Raw genomic sequence first — 14,838 nt, 5'->3', positions numbered from 1 at the left:
TTAGAGCTGGAAAAGGAATTAGAAAATGTGAATTGGAATATCAACAGTTTGGCTGAAACAACAAGAAGAAATGAATCACTTATAAGTTAATCAAGTGGAAATCTGCTGTACACCAATGGAAACAGTGGAAGGAGTGAAGGTGGAATTGGGTTTCTGGTCCATAAAGATTTAAAAAACAACATTTTGGAATTCAAAAGTAAATCACCAAGGGTGTCAAGACTAATATTCAAGGTTTCTAAGATGTACAAGCTAAAGGTTATAATGATTTATGCACCAACATCGAGCCATGATGATGAAGAGGTTGAAGAAATGTACACCGAAATTGAGTCTTCTAGATGAGCAAAAAACCCACTACACTATTATCATAGGGGACTTCAAAGCTAAGGTTGGAAAAAGACAAAACAGTGCAGAAAGGGGAACTATAGGAAATTTTGGAATTGGTGAAAGAAATGAAAGAGGCAAAAGACTTGTGGAATTTGCAGAATCTCAAGGATTGTCAGTAATGAACACTTTTTTTCAAGAAAAGGGTGAACAGAAAGTGGACATGGAAGAGTCCAAATGGATCAATACCTAATGAAATCGACTTCATCCTCACTAACAGAAGATATAGTGTGAATGATGTTACCGTCCTGAATAAGGTAAATGTTGGAAGTGATCACAGAATGGTAAGATGTACAATTGATATAGATGTAGGAAAGGAAAAAAACTGACTCCAGTAAATAATACAAAGGAAGAGGAGAAAAAGCAGTATGTACTGGAACTTAAGAAGAAGTTTGAGCTTCTGCAGACTGCTCAGGACCAAGATATCGATGAGGAATATTACAACTTTCTGAAAGTGATAAAGTCCAAGAAACCTATAGGAAAAAAGAAATCCAAGGAAGAAAAAATTAGTCAAGAAACATTTGTTATGATGAACCAAAGGCGAAAAATGAACAGCAAGATAAACACTGACAAGGAGAAAATTGAGTATACTGAGTTATGCAAAGCCATTAGAAAGAGACTCAGAGAGGACATAAGAAGATTTAACACAAGAAAAGTAGAACAAGCATTAAGGGAAAACAAAGGATTTATATCAGCAGCCATGAGCAGTAATACAGAAAGACAAATGATACTGAAACTGAAGAACAGCGATGGTGTACTTATAAACAGCAGAGAAGGCATAATTCAAAAAGCAGAAGACTACTATAGAGAATTATACAAGGAGCGAGGGAATGATGCCAGCAGTTAGGAAGATGGAGGTAGAACATGCATTGAAGAAAATGAAGAATCAGAAAGCCCTGGGGGAAGATGAAGTTACTGTAGAGTTGTTAAAATTGGGAGGAAGAGACATAACACAAAAACTGACAAGGCTCTTCACAAAGTGCATTAGAAAAGGTGCGACGCCTAAGCAGTGGAATAATGCAATCATAGTTTTGCTGCATAAGAAAGGAGATAAATCAGAAATTGGAAATTATAGACCAATTAGCTTGTTATCCCACATCTACAATTTGTTCACAAGGGTCATTACTAACAGATTAGAAAGAATACTTGATGAGAATCAACCAAAAGAGCAAGCTGGCTTTAGGACAGGATTCTCAACTATGGATCACCTTCACATAATATCACAGCTAATGGAGAAAGCAAATGAATATAAAACACCATTATGCCTGGCATTTGTGGATTATGAAAAGGCATTTGACTCCATACAGCATAAGGCAATGTTTCGGGCACTGGAAAGATAAGGCATAGATACCCCACATATTATGGTTTTGAAGAAAATATATGAGACTGCTACCTCCTTTATTAGACTAGACAAAGACAGTAGCAATATCGAGAAAGCAGTTCTACAAGGAGAGACAATATCTCCGAAGCTGTTTACTGCTGCCCTTGAGGAAACTTTCAGAAGATTAGACTGGTTGCAGAAAGGAATCAATGTGAACGGAGAATACCTAAACCATTTACGATTTGCAGATGACATTGTGGTCATAAGTCACGATCCCAAAGAGTTAGAGGAAAATCTTGGCGCCTCCATAGCCAGGTGGGCAGAAGCAGCAGTGCGTAGCACACGCTTCTTGATTAGACCAGGGTGCGAGCCCATGACCACCAAATACGGAGGGTGCGGGAAGGTCAGGAAATTATCACCGCATATCCCCAGAGCAATATGGCCTTAGTTGCTAATGCTCCTAAAAACCAAATAACAAACAACAGAGAAAAAATCTTAATCAGTTATGCAGTTAGTAAGGATTTTGGACTAAAGATGAATATGGCTAAAACAAAAGTAATGATGAACAAGTATGCCACAGAAAGGGAAATAATGATTGAAGGAACAGTAATTGAAAAGGTGGAGTCATATACTTATCTGGGACAAGTTATTAGCTGTAATAATGATAAATGGCTGGAAGTCAAGAGAAGAATAAATTTTGGATGGATAGCAATCAGGAAATATAGTCACATACTGAAGAGCAATATCCTAGTTTGTCTGAAACGTAAAATAATGAACCAATGTATACTCCCCATCATGACTTATGGAAGTGAAACTTGGGCACTCACTAAAGGAATGGAAGAGAAGCTGAGAACTACACAGCAAAGAATGGAATGAATTATATTGGGAATCAGACTGTTAGGTAAGAAGAGAAACACATGGATTAGGCATCAAACTCAAGTAAAGGATACTCTTATCAAAACTAAAGAACTAAAATGGTCTTGGGCAGGACACATAGCTCGAAGACACGATGACAGATGGACTAAGAAAATAACAGAATGGTACCCAAGAGGAGCTAGAAGAAAACCTGGAAGACAAAGGCGGAGATGGATAGATGAAATTCATGAGTTTGTGGGTAGTAAATAGATGGCCAGTGCTTAAAACAGAAGGAACAGGAAAGTTGCTGGAGAGGCCTTCATCCTGCAGTGGATTAAAAATGGCTGATGATGATGAAATAAAATGGAAGTGACCAGGGCTATAAACTTCGTCCAGTTGAATGCTCACAGAGCATGTACAGTTGTAGATCAGATTAGACTCAAACTAGAAGAAAATAACACATATCTTAGTACCCCAAGAACACTACACTCACATTGACAGAGTTCAAGGATACCCATGAAACTATAAAATTATTGAACACACCACAGATGTCCTTTCAGGAGCAATAGTTGTAAAAAATATTGACCTGTCTTCTCCTTAATGGCAATGCGTGCGCACATTACCAGTGCAGTGGGTCAGTTCTACATAATATATTTATATTGCAGGCCAGGAGAAGATATAAACTGAAGCAGAAAGTACTTCCAAGTAGCCATCTCAATACTACCAAATGCAAACATAGTTTGTACTGATGTCAACTGCTGGTCACCCTAGTGGCATAACTGTGCAGAAGACAGGGCAGGAACTCATAACTGAATTTATTGCAACATCCTCTCTAAAGGTAATAAAACAACCCCATAATCTGCCAACCTATAGCACAATGTGGGAGTGTAGAGAGTGTTAGTGTCAAACGGCACCAGGGGTTCCCCCATCTTCTCATAGTATACATTATAGGAGTGAAACAGAACACTGTCAATGCCAGAGGTTTAAAAGTGTATGGATTTTGTTTATGTGTTGTGTACCGTTGTGTTCCTCTTGTCATTTGGCCACTGGGCCCCAATGTTGCCCACACTCCAACCCGTGGAGGCAGACCAGGTACATGTGTATTATAGTTATTTACTCTGGCAGATCCTGCCACCCAATTTCCTGAGATTTCAGTGGTCAGGACCTTAAAAAAAAAAAAACAACCGCTATAGATAGGGGTCAGCCAAAAGGAGTACTAGTTATGCGATTTGATGTCATTAAGCTTTTGGGTGTAGGGCTCAAGCAATTTAACAATGGTTCGAATGCTAGTAGTTGTAAGTTAGAAGGGGAGGGGAGGGGAGACTGAAGGCTGGGGGAAAGACAGATATGGACTCCATAGAGAAGATGACCCCCAAATCAGTGGAGCAGGCCTGCCCCATCAGAGCGGAAAGAGTTGCAGAGAGGGGGGAGGAGACCAGAGGTAACCCCAGAGACCACAGGTAACCCCCCTCCTCCCACCTGGGGAGTTGGGGGCAAAGGACCATGCAAGGGAGGGTGGCTAGGAATGCCTAATGGCAGCAGCTGAGCTGTGCTGGTGGTTGTATTCCACCTGAGACAGCATGCTGGCTAGGAACAGCCAACAGCATGGATGACCTTGTGGTCCATAAGGTTCCCATGGCCATCCATATGGTGGAGAGGCTGGAACAGAACATGCAATTTATATCATTTGCTCACACACAATTCCCTCTTTTCTCTTTTCTTTACATTTTATAGGTCCCCCCCCTCTTCCTTTCTCTTTTCTTTACATTTTATAGGTTCCCCCCCCCCCCACAATTCAAGGCAACATTTTATAGTTTTTACATTTCACAACTTTTTTTATACTTTTTTTTTTCTTTTTTTCTTTTCATTCATCCATCATTCTCATTCACACCAGGGAGGGGTGACTTATTAAACAAGCAAAACTGACACCAAATTGTCAATTCTGCCTGTCCAATTATTGCTTTTAAATAATTTAATGCTTATTTAACCATTGCTTTAAAGACAAAGCAACAATTTAAATGACATACAAATAAATACACACCCACACACACACTTATATGAATTATACTAATGCTAAATTCTTCCTTTTTTTTTTCTTTTTTAAACAAACTTCCTGTCATACTTTTACATTCTGCTTTCGACATTTATTCAACACACTATTTCTCTCATTCATTCACTCATCCAGGCACACACTTTTACACCCTTACATTCACACACCCCAATTCACCCAGACTCCACAGTCATTTGCCAAATTTTACTCAATTTCCACATATACTCTTTCAGCACTCACTCCTTCTCACACATCATTCATCCCTCACACCCAGAGGCATAAATTATCATTCACTCACCATTCCTAGCATTTCCTTTCATACTCTCGCCTTTACATTCACTCAATTTCTCATTCATTCAATCCTCATTCTTACTAGCATACTTCAGAAACCTGCAGCTTACTAGTTTTTTCCAGCTGACAGGTAACCCTGGCTACATGTCTATACCAGTCTCTTTAAAGTCCTTTCCATGAGTGTTTTTCATGTTTGGGAACTCAGTCTGTTTTGGTTGGATGTATGCTATGATGAGGGTAATACCAGCCTGCCTTTATTCCCATCAGTCAGATTTGGTTATTTTCCTACCTCCATGGTCTACTGGCAATGAGCCAAAGGAGTCGCCAGGGGGCAGGGCATAAACTCTGGTAAAGTTCCCGTAATTTCTGAGTCAATTCAGGTATGTTCAATCATGTAGAGATTTTTTCATTCACTGGGCATGGGGAGGGAAATGGGCTGGTTATATATCTGGTCTATTGATTTGCTACAGGGACTGATTGAAGAGCCTGTCTCTGCAAGGTTTGGCAGATTTCAAAAATGGTTTGAGCATACTTGGTGAAGGCCTTATAAACGACCTCCTCCATGATGAATTGGTATTCTTGGCCCCTAGGAAAGGGGTCCAATTTTTGTGATTAACTGTCTACGTTGATTTTCATAGATTACACAGTCATATAGAACGTGTGCCCAATCCAAAGGGATCCATGACTTGTCAATAGAAATGTGGTATAAAGTCCTGGAGCATACCACTTAGGTGGTTTTGGGCTAACCATAGCCACCTGTGGAAGAAATTCAGTTTGCCATATCTGATGTAGTCGTGTGGCAATTTGTCATTTCTGTGCCTTGATGCCATTGGCAAAGTTTGGGATTATGCCTAGGAAACCCATGGGGATTCCTTTTTTAAGTCTATAATATAGCCCTTTTTTTTTTTGCAATTTCAAGGTGCAGTGGTAGGGTACCAGCCAAAACCTGCAGGGCCGGGATACTAACTGTACACCAAGCTCTAGTTATTGTTAATAAGATTGTTCTTTGAATGCTATTTAATTTTGCTCTGTTTCTAACTATGGCTGTGCAATGGAACCATACGCCAGCACCATACGAGATTACAGGTAAAAACACTGCTCTGTAAATGATTGCCAGGATTCTGCACTTGAGACCCTAATTGGCTCGGCTGCTCTGGCAATCATTGCGGCATAGTTTTGGACTTTTTTTGGCCAAGTATTACAGGTGTGGATAGAATGTTAATTTGGAGTCTAGAATTATGCCTAAGTATTTCAATCCTTGGACCATGTGAATTAAGGTATTACCTATTTTTATCACCGGTGTCGTCTTATATTTAGATTTCCTTTCAGTATATACCCTTAGTTTTTTCTGCCGAGATTTTGAGCATGTGGGTTAGTGCCCATTCCTGCAGTTGTTTGAGTGCCACGCTTGCTCTTTCTTCCACCACCCTTCTGGTGTTACCTTTTACCAATAAGACAAGGTCATCAGCAAAGGCAACCCTGTCTATAGGGCCTAAATCTTTTGTAAGGAATTCATCAAGCACACATGTCCAAAAGAATCTAGTACTGAACCCTGTGGGCAACCTTTCGTAACTGGGCGTTTTATTTCTTGGAACTGTGTGCGAACTACTACATGTCTGTTACCAAGATATGTGTTTATACATTGATATATATTTTTTGGTACATTTGTCTGGCGGAGTCTTCTGAGGATATTTGGCCACCAGAGGATATCAAATGCGCCAGAATGTACTTTCGATCACTATTATTTACTGTTGTTAGGATATAGTGCATGGCATCCTCTGTTGAGGATCCTTGCTTGAAACCAAATTGCTGTTCAGAATTTAGGTTGGCTTCAGTATAATATAAATTAAGTCTACAGAGGAGTAGACGTTCCATTATTTTTCCTAGAACAGGCAATAAAGCTATAGGTCTGTATGATTTAGGTTCAGTAACGATTTTTCCCCAGATTCTTTAAGATTAATCTAATTATAGCCAGTTTACATGCTTGTGGAAACAAACCCTTAGCCAAGCAGTGATTAAATAAGTTCAGTAGAGTGTCAGGAGAAATTTCTGCTAACTTTTTAATGGTTTCTATTTCAATTAAGTTAGGTCCAGGGCACTTATTGTTTTTGTCTAAGAGTGCTGCTTGAAGTTCTTCCATGGTGAAGAAGGGTGGTTCTATTGACATGTTGCTATAATTTTCGTTGCTGGCCATTATGCAAATTTTTGCTGCTTAACTTCTTCAGCAAGTCTCTCAACGTCAGGCGAGTATGCTGTAATTTTTTTCTTTAAACATGCTGAGAGACTTGCATTGTTCAGACGGTTTCTTGATTTATTTTTAACATAGTTCATGTTCAAAAATATTTGCCTGCAGAAATTTGTCAAACCAAAAACTGAGAGAAGTCCAAATGCAAATATTTTCTAATTTATATACATGTCTGGTAAGCTACTCCATGCATCGAACACAATTTGGCCTTGCTTTTTCAACTCCTCTATCACTGTCCACTTGCATAGAATTGCAAGGGCAGCAGCCTTTTATCTCTCCAAATCCTCAATATCAGTTTTAAGGCATTTTAGTCTTGCACTCCACATGTCCTTGATTTTTTTTATTTCAAATTGTGCTTCATGTGGGCCAAAAGTTAAAGAGCCGCAGTTGCATGCGCAAACAGCTGCATATGGCTCATGAGCCGCAAGTTGCCGACCCCTGCCATAGGCTTTGGCAGTTGAGTGAGATAACTCAGAGTTCTTTACTATCGTGGATGAATTCAAGAAAGCTGTCATGTCTTTTTTTTTTGTAGCCGATTAGTCTGAAGCCTGTCAAACTCATTTTGTAGATGGATGGATGGATGTAGCGTTTCTCAGGCCATGGTAGAATCTCTTGTCACCAGTCGGTGAGACGATGTAAAGTCCATTGATGTTAGTTACGTGTGACAGAGCAACATAAACCAACTGCTGTTTGTGCCCACTTCGTACTTGTAAACCATTATATCAAATGTGCCGCCTTGCGACTTATGTATCGTCATTGCAGAAGCTGGTATGAGAGGAAAGTGATGTGATTTCTTTTGGCACAGATTATGCGGTTGTTGTTCAACGATATACTCGCAGTTCGTCTTGTGAGCGGCACAGCTGCAGGATTGATGTTTTTTGATTGCACATATCTCACAACCTTCTTGCAAGCCTACTTTTCGATCTTAAACAAGTTGGTAAATTCGAGCCACAATCGTTGTATCTGTTGCTCTTCGTTGTATTCCATCTGGGATTATCAAGGGCTCCAGTAGCGAGTCCATCAGTAATGTCCACCTTGGTGGTGATAATACATGGCTTTCCAATGAAATGAATATTTGGCGATGAAATAAAGGCAGTTTTAGGTAGGTCAGAAAACCACTAGCTGGAGGGGGTTACATGGACTAATAGAATAACAGCAGCTTCAGGCAGAGATGTAAGTGATCCTTGTACTGCTTCTACTGGTACTTGTAGCAGCCAGGAAAACAAGATGCAGAGATTAAAGGTTGATGACTGTCCTCATGAGACAAGCAGTAATGTAGGATGTGTTAGGGTTACTAAGACCAAAAACAGATATACATATACTTGTTATGTCAATGCTTGGTGTATAGAGAATTTTATAACAATGAGTTATATACACAAATAGAATAGGCCAGTAAATCAGAATATCTCATAATGAGAACTTCAGAGAAACTACTGCAACTAGCAGATTGATCACTCACACAGTAACAGAATATTTCTGACTTACTGGATGTTTGCCTCTCAACACCAGCATGTGAGAGATTGAACAATAGAAAGCAATACTCTTGATCTGATTACCAGCAGTAACTCTCTTCATGTCTTATTAATGTACAGATAAAACAATTACAGGCAGCAGTGACCTGAGTGTATTAGCATTTTGTAGAGGCATATGATGCAAGAAAGCAAGCTTATGCAGCATCAGCCAAAAAAAAAAAAAAAAAAAAAACACTCCCATTTCACCCCTCCATTCATTCCAAATACCTGTCCAGCTCAGCCTTAAATTTATTTAGGCTATCAACTTCCACAACAAAAGATGGAAGTCTGTTCCGCCAATCAACTACCCACGGGCTAAAGGCAAACTTCCGCACATCTATCCTACAACTGTGTTTTTCCTCAATTTGAATTTGTGCCCTCTCAGGTGATTATTCTGAGCAAGAGGAAGAATCCCATCAGCACTGAGCATGCTCAAACCGTTCAAGGCTTTATATACCTCAATCAGATCACCTTGCAGGTGCCTAGTCTCCAGAAACTGTAATCTGCAAGCCTTTCTTCGTAAGAGCAACCCTTCGTTCCATTCACTAATCTTGTTGCCCTTCTCTGTACTCGTTCCAACAGCTCTACATCCTTCTTAAAATAAGGCCTCCAGACCTGTATACAGTACTCAAGGTGTGGCCTCACCATTGCCTTACATAAGGGGACAATCACCTCCTTATCCCTGCTAGAAAAATTTCTGTATATCATTGACAAGACACCATGAGCTACTCCAGACCGTATGCACTGCTCAGAAAACTTCATATCTGCCTGCAAAATTACCCCCAGGTCCTTTTCATTCTCTATCACTGTCAGTGTAGTACCACAGAGTTGATACATTACTCTGGGGTTGCTGTTTCCCATATGTAGTACTTTACATTTGTATATGTTAAATGTCATATGCCACCTCTCAGCCCATCTGCTCAACTTTTCTAGATCCTGTTGCAGCAGCGTACTGTCATTAGTGCCCTTAACAACCCTGCCAACTCTCGTATCATCTGCAAACTTGCACATTAAGCCTGATATACCATCATCAATATCATTTATAAATACAGAAAACAACAATGGACCCAACACTGAACCCCGAGGGGCTTCACTAATAACATTAGTCCACGAAGGGCAGTGTCCATTGATTACCACTCTCTGTCTTCTCCCACTGAACCATCCCTTAATCCATAGCAGCAATTTGCCTCCAATGCCACACTGCTCCAATTTGTGCAGCAGTCTTTCATGTGCAACAGTATCAAAAGCTTTTCTAAGATCCAAATATACAATATCAAAATTATTCTTTCCACCTAGTTCCTTTGTGACTTCATCATAGTATCCAATCAAATTGGTCAGAAAAGACTTCCCCTTAACAAACCCATGCTGTGTCCGAGCTATGACTGAAGTCGTCTAGATGATCCTGCAATCCTTCCAGTGCTTCCATTAATTTCCCTTGAACAGATGTTAAACTAACAGGTTTATAATTACTTGTTTATAATTACTTGGTCACATTTGCACATCTCCAGTCCATGGCTACCTCCCATGAGTCCAAGGAAGCTCTCATAATTATAACTAAGGGTTTGTTTACTGCCTTTGCTGCCTCTTTTATGTTTATGTTCAACAATTTCTCCTCCACTTTTCTCTCAGTTATTATAAAATCATCTAGCTCACTGCCATAGTTTAATTAACCTCTGGCATTCCCCTCCATGAATAACTCCTCATGTGCGAATGTAGATGCAAAATACTCATTTAGTTTATTAGCCATCTGAGCAGGATCATCAATAGTTGAACCATCAATATCCAGTGGACCAATCTGATTCATCCCTTTCCTTCTAGAGTTTACATAAGTAAAGAACTCTTTGCTGTTTTTCTTTGCATCCTTTGCCAAAGATGTCTCATAATCTGCCATTGCCTTCCTAATCTCCTTTGTTTGTTATTTAGTTTTTTAGTAGCATTAGCAAATAAGGCCATATTGCTAAGAGGATATGCGATGGTCATTCCCTGACCTTTCCGCATCCTCCGTATTTGGTGGTCACGGGCTCGAACACTGGTCTAATTAAGAAGTGTGTGCTACGCACTGCTGCTCCTGCCCACCTGGCTACCGAGGCGCCTATTCTCCTTTGTGACTTGGTTACAGACCAGCTTGTATCTATCATAAGCTTCCATGTCACCCCTTTATTTTTCTTCTCTGCCACGTCTTATTAGTTCATCTGACATCCATTTAGGCCTAAACCTTGAACAGCATTTCTTAGTTGGGACAAAAAGCCTAGTAGCTTCCAAGATTAATTCTTTGAATGCCTCCCATTTTGAATTTGCTGTTGGTAACATCATCAGTTGGTCCCACCATATAGAATTTAAATACTGTCTCAGATCACCATAGTCGCCTTTACGAAAGCAAAAACCCTTCCCTTTACCCCTGATGTTAGTTACCTCATTGAGTAAATCCCACTTCAGCACACTGTGATCACTGCCACCTAGTGGTTTCTTTATCTGCAAATTCTTAATGCATGAAGAATCGCTACTGAAAATCAGGTCAAGAGTATTACTCCCTCTAGTTGCCTCCCGAACATGCTGAGGTAGAAAACAATCATCCAATAAATCTATAAAAGCCTTGCTAGTGTGTGAGTGACCAATCCACAAATTCCAGTCAATATCCGGGAAATTAAAATCCCCCATTATAAGACATTCCGATTTACTAGCCCACTATTTCTCTGTACAACTGTTCATTGTACTCCTTCAAGTCATTAAGCCTATAACACACTCCTACTCTTATTTTTGCTTTCGCAGTGCTTATGTCACACCAAACTGACTCAACAGTGCACTGTTCATCTGTATCAACTGGATACACTTCTTTTGATTTTATGTTTTTCTTAATTAACAGCATAACGCCACCTCCCTTTCTATCCTGTCTATCCTTTTTGTACACATTGCACTCCCCAAATTCCAGTTCAGCATTCCTTATATCTGTGTGACACCATGTCTCTACTATCCCAACAATATCCGCCTTTGATGTCTTGACCAACACAGGTAGAACATGTGTTGAAGAAAATGAAGAATCCAAAAGCCCTGGGGGAAGATGAAGTTACTGTAGAGTTGTTAAAATTGGGAGGAAGAGACATGACATAGAAACTGGCAAGACTCTTTAATAAAATGCATTAGGAAAAGCATGATGCCTAATGAGTGGACTACTGCAATCATAGTTTTGCTGCATAAGGAGATAAATCAGAAATTAGAAATTATAGACCAATTAGCTTGTTATTCTACATCTACAAATTGTTCACAAGGGTCATTACTAACAGATTAGAAAGAATACTTGATGAGAATTAACCGAAAGAGCAAGCTGGCTTTAGGACAGGATTCTCAACTATGCATCACCTTCACGTAATATCACAGCTAATGGAGAAAGCAAATGAATATAAAACACCATTATGCATGGCATTTGTGGATTCTGAAAAGGCATTTGACTCCATACAGCATAAGGCAATATTTCGGGCACTGGAAAGACAAGGCATAGGTACCCCATATACTATGATTTCGAAGAAAATATATGAGAACGCTACCTCCTTTATTAGACTAGACAAAGACAGTAGCAAATTTAAAATCGAGAAAGGAGTTTGACAAGGAGACACAATATCTCCGAAGCTGTTTACTGCTGCCCTTGAGGAAGCTTTCAGAAGATTAGACTGGTCGCAGAAAAGAGTCAATGTGAATGGACAGTACCTAAACCATTTACGAATTGCAGATGGCATTGTAGTCATAAGCCACGATCCCAAAGAATTAGAGAAAAATCTTAATCCATTATGCAGTTAGTAAGGATTTTGGACTAAAGATGAATATGGCTAAAACAAAAGTAATGATGAACAAGTATGCCACAGAAAGGGACATAATAATTGAAGGAGCAGTAATTGAAATGGTGGAGTCATATACTTATCTGGGACAGGCTATTAGCTGTAATAATGATAAGTAGCTGGAAGTCAAGAGAAGAATAAATTTTGGATGGATAGCATTCAGGAGATATAGTCACATACTGAAAAGCAATATCGCAGTTTGTCTGAAGCGTAAAATAATGAATCAGTGTATACTCCACACCATGACTTATGGAAGTGAAACTTGGGAACTCACCAAAAGAATGGAATTGAAGCTGAGAACCACACAGTGAAGAATGGAAAAAATTATATTGGGAATCAGACTGTTAGATAAGAAGAGAAACACATGAATTAGGCAGCAAACTCAAGTAAAGGACATTCTTATCGAAACTAAAGAACTAAAATGGTCTTGGGCAGGACACATAGCTCGAAGACATGATGACAGATGGACTAAGAAAATAACAGAATGGTACCCAAGAGGAGCTAGAAGAAAACCTGGAAGATAACGGTGGAGATGGATAGATGAAATTCATGAGTTTTTGAGTAGTAACTTTCCAGCAACTTTCCAGTTCCTTCTGGAACTGGAAAGTTGCTGGAAGGGCCTTCTTCCTGCAGTGGATTGAAAATGGCTTATGATGATACTTATTTGAAGTAGTGGAATATTATGGCAACTCGTGAAGGTATTCACAATATGAGATATAACTTAAACGATGCTGCTTTTGCATATTTTTGCTAATTCAGAGTTTAGATGTGTACTAATATGATGCGTTTGCACTAACTTGTACGTTGTCTAAATCTCTCGCAGCCTAAAGCCATTAACATATTTGAATAAGAAAATATTAAAATTTTAAGTAAAATATGCAGTATGTTTTGCACCTTTTATTTTCAAAGAAATAAAAAAATTGCTAAAAATTACAAAAAAAAAAAAAATATATATATATATATATATATAACATTATACCTAAATTAGAAACTCAGTCTCCCTTAGTCACTTCCATTTTCCCATTTAAAAGACAATTAATGCATAAAATTTGAAAATGTGCATGTATTTCTGCTTATTATGTACATTCAATACTATGCTTTAATTGTTTAGTTTGTAGAATATGCAAGGTTACTTCCTTTTTTTCCGGTTTATTTCAAATTTGGTGCCTTCACAAAAAAAAGTTGAAAGTTTAAACTATGTATGTTGCTTCCCACAGAGTAAAGGCTATTTTGAGAGAATACTGTTTTTTATCCCTGTATGGTGTGAAAAACAATAATAAATTTTTCAAAAAACAAGTAACCTGAAACATTAAACAAAAACTCACTGCTGTGAATCCACTTAATCACAAGACCCATGTGCTTCCAGAACTGATGTGCAAAAGGATTACATTATATTTATCACACTCATTATTATATCATATTTTGGGCTTTTTATATGAGTTCACTAAAAACAGAAAAAAAAAAAAAAAGAAAAAGAAACTAACCTGCTTTGGAAAGGACTGGAATTACTTCTTCAAAATCATCGTTGTGGTTTTTTGGAACCTGTAGTTAAAGAGACAAGTATAAAAAGGAAAAATACTGGTTTGCAATTTAAAATCTCATTTCCATAAAAAATTAAGTCTGTTAATAATTTAGAAATACTGAACCACTGAAAGTGATTTTAAATACAGTAATTTTAAAAATTTTAAAATAAAAATTCTATAAAACCCCCATAAGCCTACTGTTGATAATAACATATAATCAAAGATACAGTTTAATTTTAGGATATACAGGAAGTTATACAAGTAATTCTAAATTCTAAAAATCACGAAAATAACACAACTTGCATAACTATTATGCATTATCTTTAAGTTCAAAATCACTTAAGCAAATTCTTAAAATAACAATGCAAGCACAGTTATTTGTCAATATGGAGCTTTTTGTGAGCTCCCTCAAAAAGAGAGGTCAAAATAATAAACAAAATATATGAACAATTTGCTTTGGTAATTTCTCTAAAGTAAGGATTAACACTTAGAAGTTATAGTATGTCTAAAAGTACTGTTTTATTGGACTAAATTCAAAAAAATAGCAAGGGCTTAATTTTTCAGTTTTTCATTGATCGATCTGCGATTGTTATGGTTTAAATAGCAAGAGGTGACTAGCTTTAAGGTGATTGGTTCTTAAATTAAGGGGTGGGTAAATAGTAATTATAATGGAAAACGGGATTAAAATATGCGCAAGGAAGTAGAAGTGCACTAACTCCGTCCTTGGTTGTCATTAAATCGGGATTCTAAATAGTGGATAAGCCAAAAGTCGTAACGAAGGACTTTTGTTAAAAAATGTCTTCAGTTGGCAAGTTAAATGAAAAGGGAATG

At 38.3% G+C, this 14,838-nt stretch overlaps 1 protein-coding gene across 1 annotated transcript in view; it reads right to left on the bottom strand.

Annotated features, from left to right (window-relative positions):
* Window positions 1-13,963: 13,963 nt before the first annotated feature.
* LOC150085758 (uncharacterized) overlaps window positions 13,964-14,838 on the bottom strand; it is a 321,980-nt gene continuing 321,105 nt past the window's right edge. The window contains exon 10 of the mRNA XM_090374684.1: window positions 13,964-14,026. Within this exon, the coding sequence (XP_090230810.1) occupies window positions 13,964-14,026 (63 nt within the window). The remainder of the gene's footprint in view (window positions 14,027-14,838) is intronic.

The sequence above is a fragment of the Mastigoproctus giganteus genome, chromosome 5 (genome assembly GCF_048544385.1).
Source record: "Mastigoproctus giganteus isolate SK-2022 chromosome 5, ASM4854438v1, whole genome shotgun sequence".
NCBI classification, from domain to species: domain Eukaryota; kingdom Metazoa; phylum Arthropoda; class Arachnida; order Uropygi; family Thelyphonidae; genus Mastigoproctus; species Mastigoproctus giganteus.
This window is presented reverse-complemented; position numbering and strand designations above follow the sequence as displayed.